The sequence below is a fragment of the Chiloscyllium punctatum genome, chromosome 36 (assembly GCF_047496795.1).
Source record: "Chiloscyllium punctatum isolate Juve2018m chromosome 36, sChiPun1.3, whole genome shotgun sequence".
NCBI lineage: Eukaryota > Metazoa > Chordata > Chondrichthyes > Orectolobiformes > Hemiscylliidae > Chiloscyllium > Chiloscyllium punctatum.
In genome coordinates, this window is record NC_092774.1 from 19,157,828 (window position 1) to 19,171,083 (window position 13,256).

At 48.0% G+C, this 13,256-nt stretch overlaps 2 protein-coding genes across 2 annotated transcripts in view; one reads left to right on the plus strand and one right to left on the minus strand.

Moving 5' to 3' along the window:
- Positions 1-2,303, plus strand: part of LOC140460025 (uncharacterized) — a 62,097-nt gene extending 59,794 nt beyond the window's left edge. Inside the window, exon 5 of the mRNA XM_072554431.1 lies at positions 440-2,303. Within this exon, the coding sequence (XP_072410532.1) occupies positions 440-1,759 (1,320 nt within the window). The 3' untranslated portion in view covers positions 1,760-2,303. The remainder of the gene's footprint in view (positions 1-439) is intronic.
- Positions 2,304-8,149: 5,846 nt separating this feature from the next.
- Positions 8,150-13,256, minus strand: part of LOC140460851 (uncharacterized) — a 97,156-nt gene continuing 92,049 nt past the window's right edge. The window contains exons 4-5 of the mRNA XM_072555544.1: positions 10,728-10,735; positions 8,150-10,225 (exon numbers count right to left, since the gene is read on the minus strand). Of these exons, the coding sequence (XP_072411645.1) occupies positions 9,862-10,225; positions 10,728-10,735 (372 nt within the window). The 3' untranslated portion in view covers positions 8,150-9,861. The remainder of the gene's footprint in view (positions 10,226-10,727; positions 10,736-13,256) is intronic.

Genomic DNA, 13,256 nt, shown 5'->3' on the forward strand with positions numbered 1-13,256 from the left:
CTGCCCCTGTAAGATCCTGAATCTTCAGGGGAAATAGTTAGAGCAGAGTGAGAACAGAGGGGAAGGGAGAGTGGGATGGTGCTTTCAATTTTGTGGAATAACAAAAGGAAAGGATATTCCACAGAAAGTAGAATTGATTGTTCAGAATTTCTACCCTGCACTGATCATCCCTTTTGTAATCCCTTTTTGCAGAGTATTTGAAAATCTGAAGACTGAAGTTTCAAAATCAACGAATGAAGGGCTTACACCCGAAACATTGACTCTCCTGCTCTCCAAATGCTGCCTGACCTGCTGTGCTTTTTGATTGACTCTCCAGTGTCTGCAGTCCTCACTTTGATGTCAATGTCTGACAGTCTCTGAATCCATTGGGACCGCAACTATTTTTGACTGTGATTTCTGTGAGAGGGATCTACACTTTTTGGTTCCTGTTTGAGGACGTTTTCAGCATCAGTGGGACTGGACGAGAGACCCCTCTGTTACAGCGCACTGTGTGTGGAGCCTGAAACAGTTATACGGCCTGGGAAGGGGACTTCACGGCAGGGAGGGGCTCTACACGTGTTTGTGTGCAGCTGAAGCTGTGGCTATGGAGAAACCTGAGGAATCCCGCCCCGTGGAGAAACCGTGGAAGTGTGGTGACTGTGGGAAAGGCTTCCGTGTCCCGTCTGCCCTGGAGACTCATCAGCGCAGTCACACCGGGGAGAGGCCATTCCCCTGCACCGACTGCGGGATGGCCTTCAGACATTCCTCTCACCTGTTGGCCCACCAGCGGGACCACACGGGGGAGAGGCCCTTCAGCTGTCCAGATTGTGGGAAGGCCTTCAGATATTCCTCCTCCCTGATGAGGCACCAGCGTGTCCACACGGGGGAGAGGCCCTTTAGCTGCCCCGAGTGCGGGAAGGCCTATACCGACATCTCCTCCCTGATGAGGCACCGGCGTGCCCACACTGGGGAGAGGCCCTTCAGCTGCCCCGAGTGTGGGAAGGCCTTTACCGACATCTCCTCCCTGATGAGACACCAGCAGATCCACACGGGGGAGAGGCCCTTCAGCTGCCCCGAGTGTGGGAAGGCCTTCAGTTATTCCTCTGCCCTGCGGAGCCACTGGCGCATCCACACGGGAGAGAAGCCCTTCAGCTGCCCTGAATGTGGGAAGGCCTTCACAGACGTCTCCACCCTGCAGAAGCACCAGCGTATCCACACGGGGGAGAGGCCCTTCAGCTGCCCTGAGTGTGGGAAGGCCTTTACCCACGGCTGCGCCCTGCGGAGACACCAGCGTGTCCACACCGGGGAGAGGCCCTTCAGCTGCCCCGAGTGTGGGAAGGCCTATACTGACATCTCCTCCCTGATGAGGCACCAGCGGGCCCACACGGGGGAGAGGCCCTTCAGCTGCCCCGAGTGTGGGAAGGCCTTTACCGAAGTCTCCTCCCTGATGAGGCACCAGCGGGTCCACACCGGGGAGAGGCCGTTCACCTGCTCTCAGTGCGGGAAGAGCTTCACCTGCTCCTCCAACCTGCGGAGCCACCGACGTGTCCACACGGGGGAGAGGCCCTTCAGCTGCCCCGAGTGTGGGAAGGCCTTTAGCGATTCCTCGAACCTGCTGGCCCACCAGCGGATCCACACCGGGGAGAGGCCGTTCACCTGCTCTCAGTGCGGGAAGGGCTTCACCCGCACCTCCCACCTGCTGACCCATCAGCGAGTTCACGTGCCATTGCAGGGGGATCGATTGGACTATCAACCCGGTTCCGGGGAGTCCCGGGTTTGAATCCCGCCAAGACAGATGGCAGAATCGGTATTCGGTCAGAAACGTGGAGTTCGGAATCTAACAATGAGACCGTTTCAGGGAGGGGGTGGTGCGGGGGAGAAAGCCCCCATCTGATTCACTCTCTCCCTTGTTAGGGAAGGGAACCACCATTGGGGGAAAGGATTCACTCAGTCGTTCCAGCTGCATCCTTTACCCGGTCTGGCCTACACCTGACTCCAGACCCACAGCAGTCTGGTTGACTCTACACTGCCCCTTCCTTGCAAATGAGCGGGGAGCCACTTACTTGGAGACAGGGTATGGGTTAAAATTGCTGAGTGAGGCAATACTTCCTCCGGGTTGCGGATGTACCAAGGATCCAATTACAAAGGGACAACTTGGTGCTGACCAATAGTAAAGACAGTGAGGGGGGTGGGACAAGGGGACGTGTGGTGTGTGCACTTTGACCTTGAGCTGTTCAAAAAGCAACTGCTTTTTCTCTGCCTTTTTGCTGGGGGGATCTGAAGCTGTGACAAAGTTGGGTTGCAATAAAGGTTACCTGAACTTACCACCGGGCTCAGACTCTCATTGAACGCTTTGAGCTCCAAGAGGTTTTTGTTTTAAAGCTGCTCATTTCTTTCAGCCTCCTGCACTAAGTTTAGAACATGGAACATAGAACAGTACAGTGCAGAACAGGCCCTTCAGCCCTCGATGTTGCACTGACCTGTGAACTATTCTCAGCTTGTCCCCCTACACTATCCCAAAATCAACCATGTGCTTATCTAAGGATTGTTTACATCTCCCTAATGTGGCTGAGTTGACTACCTTCGCAGGTCGGGAATTCCACGCCCTTACCACTCTCTGCATAAAGAACTTGCCTCTGAAATCCATCTTAGATCTAGCATCCCTCAATTTGTAGTTATGTCCCCTCGTACAAGCTGACGTCACCATGCTAGGAAAGAGTCTTTCACTGTCTACCCTATCTAATCCTCTGATCATCTTATATGTCTCTATCAAATCCCCTCTTAGCCTTCTTCTTTCCAATGAGAACAGACCCAAGTCTCTCAGCCTTTCCTCATAAGACCCTCCCTCCAGACCAGGCAACATCCTGGTAAATCTCCTCTGCACCTTTTCCAATGCTTCCACATCCTTTCTGTAATTGGGCGACCAGAACTATACACAATATTCCAAATATGGCTGCACCAGTGTTTTGTATAGTTGCAGCATGATATTGCGGTTCCAGAACTCAATCCTTCTACGAATGAAACCTAACACACCGTGTGCCTTCTTCACAGCACTACCCATCTGAGTGGCAACTTTCAGGGATCTATGTACATGGACTCCAAGATCCCTCTGCACATCCACCCTACCAAGAATCTTTCCATTGACCAACTACTCTGCCATCCTGTTATTCTTCCCGAAGTGCATCACCTCTCATTTAGCTGCATTGAACTCCATTTGCCACCTCTCAGCCCAATTCTGCAGTTTATCCAATCCCCCTGCAACTTGTAACATTCTTCCAAACTGTCCAGTACTCCACCGACTTTAGTGTCATCTGCAAATTTACTAATCCATCCACCTATGCCTGTGTCTAAGTCAGTTATAAAAATGACAAACAGCAGTGGTGCCAAAACAGATCCTTGTGGAACACCACTAGTAACTGGACTCCAGGCTGAATATTTTCCATCAACCACCACTCGCTGCCTTCTTCCAGTTTCTAATCTTTTCTACAATAGATGTAAGACTCACTGGTCTATAATTACCTGGGTCATCTCTGCTGCCCTTCTTGAATAAGGGCACATTTGCAATCCTCCAGTCCTCAGGTACTAAACCCGTAGACAATGACGACTCAAATATCAAAGCCAAAGGCTCTGCTATCTCCTCCCTCGCTTCCCAGAGAATCCTTGTATAAATCCCATCTAGCCCAGGGGACTTGTCCACTTTCACTCCTCCTTGAATTGATAACACCTGTGTGTAACCAACCTCGGTCCTTTCGAGTCTAATATCTCGTACCTCATTCTTTTCCTGAGTGAACACTGATGAGAAATGTTCATTTAGCCTCTCTCCGAACTCTGCAGGGCCCACACTCCACTTCCCACTTCTGTCTTTGATTGGCCCTATTTCTACCCTAATCATCCTTTTATTCCTCACATACCTATCGAAAGCTTTAGGGTTCTCCTTTATTCTGTTTGCTAAAGACTGCTCGTGTCCTCTCTTTGCTCTTCTTAACTCTCTCTTTCAATCCTTCCTCGGTGATCTGTAATTCTCAATCACCTCATCTGTACCATCCTGCCTCATCGACACATAAGCCTCATAGAACAGCATCATAAGACACAGAACTTACATCAAAAGATCAGTGTCATGCAACTGTTAGAATATATTGAACAAACTTAGATAGTCTTCATCTCTTAGAATGGGTGTGGGCTTTGGTTCATTAATGTGTAACAATGTTCTTGAGATGACTTCAGGTTTTATAAAAAAAAAGACATGTCTGCTCAGACAATGCATTAAAGGTGAGATTTCAGTCTGTTGGTATTCCAATCTCGAATCAGACTGGTTCTGTTTCCAAAGTCTGAATTTGTAAAATATTACATGCATTGACTGCCTGCAGATTGTGTGCTTTTTGAACAGACTTGAATGTATCTGCAAATATAATTCTGCCAATACAATTTCACCCCACAGAGTAGTGTGTGTGTATGTGTGCATGTGAGTTTGTGTGTGTGTGTGTGTGTGTGTGGGGGGGGTGGTGGTGGTGTTCGGGTACATAGTTCTTTGATAGTTTCATTACTGCTAGTCAGGGTGGTTAAAGTGGCATTTCGCAACATTGCCTTCATTGTTCACCCCATTGAGTATCGGGGTTGGGACATCATGTTGTGGTTGTACAGGATGTTGGTGAGGGCACTTTCAGAGTACGGAGTACAGTTCTGGTGGCCCTGTAATAGGAAGAACACTATTAGAGAGGGTTTAATAAAGATTTACCAGGATGTTGGAAGGACTGGAGGGTTTGAGTTATAAGGAGAGGCTGGGACTTTATTCACAGGAGCACAGGAAGTTGGGGGTGACCTCATTGAGATTGATAAAATCATGAAGAGTGGAGGGAAGGTGAATAGCAAATGGCTCTTGCTTAGCGAAGGGGAAATCAAAACTAGGGGGCTTTTTTTAATGTGAGGAGAGAGATTTAAAAGGAACCGGAGGGGCAACATTTTGAAAGAGGGTGATTTGCATGTGGAATAAACTTGCTGAGGATGTGGTAGATGCAGGTACGGTTACAACATTGAAACAGCATTCGGATGGATACATGAGTAGAAAGGTTTAGAGGGATATGGGCCAAATGCAGGCAAGTGGGACTGGTTTAGTTTGGAATCCTGGTCAACATGGACAAATTGGACCGAAGTGTCTGTTTCTGTGCTGTATACCTCTATTGAAACCAGTAGAATTCTGAAAGGGGCTTGACAGGATAGATGCAGATAAAATGCTCCTTTGTGGGGAGGGTCATCGAATTCCGACAAGGTGGAAGCGGGCCATTCAGCCCATCTATTTCACTCTGGTCCTCTGAACAGTATCCCACCCATAACCCAACCCCTTACTCTGTATTTCCCATGGCCAATGAAGTGTGAACTTCATTGAAAGTTGCATCACTGGTTGGAAGGGTGGTTCAGAAGGCATTCAGCACACTTACCTTATTTGTTCACACCATTGAATAAAGGAGTTGGGACATCATTTAGAAGTTGTACAGGATGTTGGTGAAGCCACTTGTAGAGTACTGAGAATGCTTCTGGTGGCCCTGTAATAGGAAGAATACTATTATAGAGGGTTCAGTAAAGACTTACCAGGATGTTGCCAGGACTGGAGGGTTTAAGTTATAATGAGAGGCTGAGACTCTCTTCACTGGAGCACAGGAGGTTGAGGGGTGACCTCATTGAGATTAATATAATCATGAGGGTTCGAGGTAACATGAACATCAAAAATAGCGAGGAGCCTGCACGGTTATGTCAAGTGTGCCTTACTGAAGTCCATATAGATCACATTACTGCTCTACCTTCTTGTCCTTACCACCCTTCTTAAACAGTGGCACCACGTTCGCCACCTCCTGATACTGCCTGGCTTGCTCTTCCAGTCTCCTGTCCGTCTATTTTGCCAATTGAGACACAGGCCTGGACTAACTTTTCCAGAGTCTGTCCCCTCGCTGGATTCACTCCCATTCCTTTCAGTTGCTCCAAGTCAACACTTGAACCCCAGAATGAAACGTAAATGGAAAAGGGGGTGAGAAAAGAGAGTGCTGTACTCACATGTTGGACGGAGGAAAGAAGTTGCAGTCTGAGGTGAAGCTCAATCTTCATTCAGAGAGAGGAGGAGCAGGACCTTAAGAAGCTCATGGTCCAACTTCCACATTCACCAACAGGGGAGCTCCGAATGGCAGAAGGACAAGTCTCCCCCTGGTCCTCCAGTGCTCCTTATTCGTCCATCAAAAGTAGGTTTCGCAACTTTTCTGCAGACAGCGAGGAACATGCCCAATGTTTTGGTGACATTGGCAAACACGTGCCCTGCTTGTTGACACTGAGGAGTGTACACAACGTGCTCTGTAGCAATGCTGATGGTATTGACAGATTTTAAGTTTCCAAATACCTATCGGAGAACAAAAAGGGCAGAGCCATAATTCCCCCCAATGTGGCTCGATATTTGGCAATGTTTTTAAGCCTTTTCCTCAGTGTTGGGGTGAGACTCACAACTAGAGGGAATAGGTTTAGGGTGAGGCCACAAAGATATAAAAGGTTCCTGAAGGGGCAACGTTTCCATGTAGAGGGTGGTGCAGGTATGGAATGAGCTGCCAGAGGAAGTGGAGGAGGCTGGTATAATTACAGCCTTTAAAAGGTATCTGGATGGGTATATGAATAGGAAGGGTTTAGAGGGATATAGCGCTGGCAAAGGGGACTAGATTAATTCAGGATATCTGGATTTTCCTAACGGCCGCCCTCCCGCCGCTTCCTCGCTCGAGCGACTTCTCCTCCCAACCGCCTTCACCCCCGCGTGACGTCTGCACGTGGGGGATGGGCGGGGCCCGGGGTTGGGGATGGGCGGGGCCCGGGGTTGGGGATGGGCGGGGCCCGGGGGAGCCTCACCGTCACCATGTCACAGCCACCTCGCGCTACAACTGTTCATTCACAAAAACAAACTCTCCTGTCTCACTCTGCAGCTGCGGGGGGCGGGGACACTGCCACGTTTCGAGGAGCCCTGTCTACATTGGGAAAGCTCACGGCTCAATTTAAACAGATATTCCGACATCGAACGGAACGGCGTCATATCTAAAGGGGGAAATCTGCATTTTAAAGGGACATGGACATTTTAACGGGTATTTCTGTAAATAAAGAGGTTTAAATGGACAAGATTATATTTCAAAGGGATGTGAGCACATTCAAAGGGATATCTTCATATGTAAAGTGACGCAGTTATATCGAAGTGAATCTACATTTCAAAGGGACGTTGCCCTATTTATAAGTAGAGACAATCGGTGTGAATTCTGTCTGTGTCCCAATGTTGAGTCTTAGAAAAGCTCTGCATTTAAATTACATTCTTGAGAAGGTAATTTATAGATTAGGGTGTAGAGGTTAAGGAGAATTGGCCGTGCTAAATTACCCAAAGTGACCAGGGATGTACAGGTTCAGGTGGCTTGGCCATGGGAAATACAGAGTAAGGGGTTGGGTTATGGGTGGGATACTGTTCAGAGGGCCAGAGTGAAATAGATGGGCTGAATGGCCCGCTTCCACCTTGTCGGAATTCGATGACCCTCCCCACAAAGGAGCATTTTATCTGCATCTATCCTGTCAAGCCCCTTTCAGAAATCTACTGGTTTCAATAAAGTTATACAGCACAGAAACAGACACTTCGGTCCAATTCGTCCATGTTGACCAGGATTCCCAATCTAAACCAGTCCCACTTGCCTGCATTTGGCCCATATCCCTCTAAACCTTTCTACTCATGTATCCATCCGAATGCTGTTTCAATGTTGTAACCGTACCTGCATCTACCACATCCTCAGCAAGTTCATTCCACATGCAAATCACCCTCTTTCAAAATGTTGCCCCTCCGGTTCCTTTTAAATCTCTCTCCTCACATTAAAAAAAGCCCCCTAGTTTTGATTTCCCCTACGCTAATCAAGAGCCATTTGCTATTCACCTTCCCTCCACTCCTCAGGATTTTATCAATCTCAATGAGGTCACCCCCAACTTCCTGTGCTCCTGTGAATAAAGTCCCAGCCTCTCCTTATAACTCAAACCCTCCAGTCCTTCCAACATCCTGGTAAATCTTTACCGAACCCTCTCTGATTGTAATTGGAAGAATACTGGGCCATCAGAACTGTACTCAGTCCTCTCACCAACATCCTGTACAACCTCAACATGATGTCCCAACCCCGATACTCAATGGGGTGAACAATGAATGCTATGCTGCTAAATGCCTTCTTAACTGCCCTGGCTACCTGTGATGCAACTTCCAAAGAACCATGTACCTGAACACCACCCCCCTCTCCATGTCTGTCTGTTCTATAACATGACCCAGGGCCCTATCATTATCTGGACAAGTGCTGCCCTTCCTTGTTTTAGCAAAATGCAACCCCTTGCTTGTATTAATACCTCTCACACATATGCTCCGACACACACACACACACACACACACACACACACACACGTTCCTCCTCCCCTCAATACTCTCACAGGCTTATACACCATCACACTCACACTTTACCAAGCATGTACACACTCTCACGCACAAACTCACATGCACGCACACACAATTCTTTGTGGGGTGAATTTGTATTGGCAGAATTATATTTGCAGATACATTCAATTTTGGTCAAAAAGCACACAATGTCCAGGCAGTCAATCCATGTAATATTTTATGAATTCCTCCTTTGGAAATAGAACCAGTCTGATTCAAGATTGGGGTACAGACAGACTCTGACCTCACACCTTTAATGCATGGTCTGAGCTGAGATGTTATCTTTTTCATAAAACCTTAAGTCATCTCAAGAATGTGACTTAAAAGATGTTCTGGCAGTGACACATTAATGAACCAAAACCTGCACCCATTCTAAGAGATGAAGGGCTTAACAGCAATCTAGGCTTGTTCAATATATTCTATCAGTTGCATGATCTTTTGATATACGTTCTGTGTCTGCTCCACAGCTACCCAATAAAGGAGCAGCACTCAGAAAGCTAGTGCTTCCAAATAAACCTGTTGAACAATAACCTGGTATTGTGATTTTTTTAAACTTTATCACCCCAGTCTAATACCAACCCCTCCATATCATTTCGACTGAACACAGCCCCCACCTCCTGGTGCTGCCAGGAAACTTGACAATGCTGATGAAACAACGCAGTACCTGAAAGATGTACAATTTCTAATGATACAAGCTACTCATTCACTGCTCCATCTGATACACGACATTGGAAACTCTGCAGGAGGCTGAAAGACAGGAGCAGCTTTAAAACAAAAACCTCTCGGAGCTCAAAGCTTTCAATGAGAGTCTGAGCCCGGCGGTAAGTTCAGGTAACCTTGATTGTGACCCGACTTTGTTACAGCTTCAGATTCCCCCAGCAAAAAGGCATAGACAAAGTTGCAGCTTTTTAAACAGTTCAAGATCAAAGCCCACACACACCCCACTGTCTTTACTATTGGTCAGCACCAAGTTGTCCCTTTGTAATTGGATCCTTGGTACAGCCGTAATCCGGAGGAAGTATTGCCTCACTCAGCAATTTTAACCTATATCCTGTCTCCAAGTAAGTTTCTCCCCGCTCATTTGCCAGGAAGGGGCAGTGTAGAGTCAACCAGAGTGCTGTGGGTCTGGAGTCAGGTGTAGGCCAGACCGGGTAAAGGATGCAGCTGGAACGACTGAGTGAATCCTTTCCCCCAATGGCGGTTCCCTTCCCTAACAAGGGAGAGAGGGAATCAGATGGGGGCTTTCTCCCCTGCACCACCCCCCTCCTTGAAACGGTCTCATTGTTAGATTCCGAACTCCACATTTCTGACCGAATACCAATTCTGCCATCTGTCGTGGTGGGATTCAAACCCGGGACTCCCCGGAACCGGGTTGATAGTCCAATCGATAATGGCACTCGGCCGTCACTCCTTCAATTCCCCTGCGATGGCACGTGAACTCGCTGGTGCTTCTGCAGATGGAAGGAGCGGGTGAAGCCCTTCCCGCACTGAGAGCAGGTGAATGGCCTCTCCCCGGTGTGGATCCGCTGGTGTCTCAGCAGGGTGGAGACCTGGGTAAAGGCCTTCCCACACTCGGGGCAGCTGAAGGGCCTCTCCCCCGTGTGCACTCGCTGGTGGGTCTGGAGGTTGGAGTAATTGCTGAAGGCCTTCCCGCACTCGGGGCAGCTGAAGGGCCTCTCCCCTGAGTGAACCCGTTGGTGCCTCAGCAGGTCAGAGCAATAGTTGAAGCCCTTCCCACACTCAGAGCAGCTGAACGGCCTCTCCCCCGTGTGGATTCTCCGGTGGGCCAACAGGGCAGAGAAAAACATGAAGGCCTTCCCACAATCGGGACAGCCGAAGGGTCTCTCCCCCGTGTGGTCCCGCTGGTGGGCCAGCAGGTGGGAGGAATGTCTGAAGGCCTTCCCGCAGTCGGTGCAGGGGAATGGCCTCTCCCCGGTGTGACTGCGCCGATGGGTCTCCAGGGCAGACGGGAAATGAAAGCCTTTCCCACAGTCGCCACACTTCCACCGTTTCTCCATGGGGTGGGATTCCTCAGGTTTCTCCATGGCCGAAGCTTCAGCTGCACATAAACGCTTTTCCAGCCCCTCCCTGCCGTGAATTCCTCTTCCCAGGCCGTCCAACTGTTTCAGGCTCCACACTCTGTGGGTCAGACTGATGGTGAAAACATACTCAGTCAGGAACCAAAAAGCTTTGATCCCTCTCACAGAGATCACAGTTGAAAATCGTTGCGGTCCTGGTGGACTGAGTGACTGTCAGACATTGATGTTGAAGTGAGGACCGCAAATGCTGGAGAGTCAGTCGAAAAATGTGGCACTGGAAAAGCATGGGGATGTCAGACAGCATCTGAGGAGCAGGAGGGCCAATGTTTCTCATCTGTTGATTGAGAAACTTCCGCCATCAGATCTTCAAATACGCTGTAAAAATAGATTACAAAAGTCACCACTGTCAGTCCCAGGGTAGAAACTCTAAACAAGCAATTCTACTTTGTAGAATTTTCTTTTCTTTTGTTATTCTACAAAATTGAAAGCACCATCCCACTCTGTTCTCACTCTGCTCTAACTAATTCTCCTGGAAGTGCTGATTCAGGATCTTACAAGGGCAGAAAAAGCAAAAACGTCAAGACGGACATCTCAGAACAAGAGGGCATAGGTTTAGGGTGAGAAAGAAACAAAAGAGATCTGAGGGGCAACCTTTTCACACAGAGGGTAGGACATGTATGGAATGAGCTGCAGGAGGAAGTGGTGGAGGCTGGTACAATTGCAAGATTTAAAAGCCATCTGGCCGGGTATATGAATGGGAAGAGTTTGGAGGGATATGGGCCAGATGCTGGCAGATGGGACTAGATTGGGATGGGATATCTGGTCGGCATGGACAGGTTGGACCGAAGGGTCTCTTTCCATGCTGTATATCTCTCTGACTAGTTGGACTTAAGGGTCTGTTTCTGTGCTGTTTGACTCTGGAACTGTTCTGTACTGGTCTTGAAACCATGCTCTTGCCTTCCCCCACAAACATCCACTTCTTTGTTCTTCAAAAATCAGATGAACTCAGCCTTGAATATATTCAATGACCCCCTAACTGCAGGAAGACCTCCCCACTTCTGAACTCAATTCCTCTTGCTAATACACCACTTGCCTTGCTGATTGTTTGCTGCACCTGTCTGACAACTGGCAGTGACTGGTGTAGGAGGACGCTGAGGCTCCTTTGTCTATCCACACATCATTCCTGATGAAGGGCTCGTGCCCAAAAAGTCAACTGTCCTGCTCCTCGGATGCTGCCTAACCTACCGTGCTCTTCCAGTCCCACACTTTTTGACCCTGATCTCCAGCATCTGCAGTTCTCACTTTCTCCACATCCAATTACATCACCATTTTAGCAATGCACTTCCTTTCTACTTTTTTTCCCAAAATAAAGGCTATAACTTCATATTGTGGGACTGCATTTGCCATGTGTTTGCCAGTTGTGGTCTTCTCTATATCGGGGAGAGTGAGCACAAACCTGGGAAATGGTTCACTGAACATCATATCCAGGTCCACAGAGCCGACCAGAGTTCCCAGTCACCACCCATTTCAATTCCCCTTCCCACCCCCTTTCTGACATTACCATCTTTGGCCTCCTCTATTGCCACAACGAATCAAACCACAAATTGGAGGGACAACACCTCATCTTAATAGGGAAGGAAGTAAGCAATAAATAGTAGATCCCTACAGAGTGCTCAGGAACAAAGGGACCTTACTGTCCAAGTTCAGAGATCCCCAAAGGTATCAGTACAGGTAAAACGGGGGATGAGGAAGGCATAGATTTGTATTTTTCACACAGAGAGTGGTGCGTGTGTGCAATGAGCTGCGAGAGGAAGTGGTGGAGGCTGGCACAAATACAACTTTTAAAGAGCAGCTGGATGGGTACGTGAATGGGAAGGGTTTAGAGGGATATGGGCTGCTCGTATCATTCATTTGTAAATCCCAGAATTTCCTGAAAGACATCTTCTTGAGATAACTCAAGGTTTTATAACAAAAGGTGACATCTCAGCTCTGACAATGCATTAAAGGTGTGAGGTCAGAGTCTGTCTGTAACACAATCTTGAGTCAGACTGGTTCTACTTCCAAAGTGGAATTTACAAAACATTACATGGATCAGCCTGCATATTGTGCATTTTTGAGAAAAATAGAATGTCTCTGCAAATATAATTTTGCAACTACAAATTCACCCCCATGGATGTATGTGTGTGAATGAGACAGAGAAAAGTCTATTTTGTGCTGTATATCCCGATGTCTACTTGATAACAGATGCTTTATTTCTGCTGGTGTAAATATTGTTGTAAATCATAGCTGGGTATGAATAGTTAGATGTTAGGGTGAGAGAGTGCCTCAAGAGGGGCACTATAAGAATCCTGGGAGAGCCCTATTTCTGGTTTACTTCCTCATGAACAAACATTAAGCACGAGCATTTATTTATTTCTAATTTTGTTCTGTTTTTCTTGTTTGATTCCCAGCTAGGACTACACTCGGTGTCTGGATGGTTGACAGGCTGGGAGACTGTGGCTTGGGTCTTGATTGACTGAATGTTTTATTGTTCCAGAAGGTGTGGGGGGTGGAGGGGTCAAGGCTTCAGCAGAAATCTAGCAGAGCAGAGAACAGACCAATATCTTACTCTGTGGGAAACTGAAATCCGAGCTGATTGTGGCTGATATATCCATTGGCTCAGCTCTTTCTCCCTGCATTATCCCAACTACCCTTAATTCCCTGACCATGAAAACCCATCCAATTGTCTCTTGAATATACTTAATGAAGATGCCTCTACTGCTTCCTTG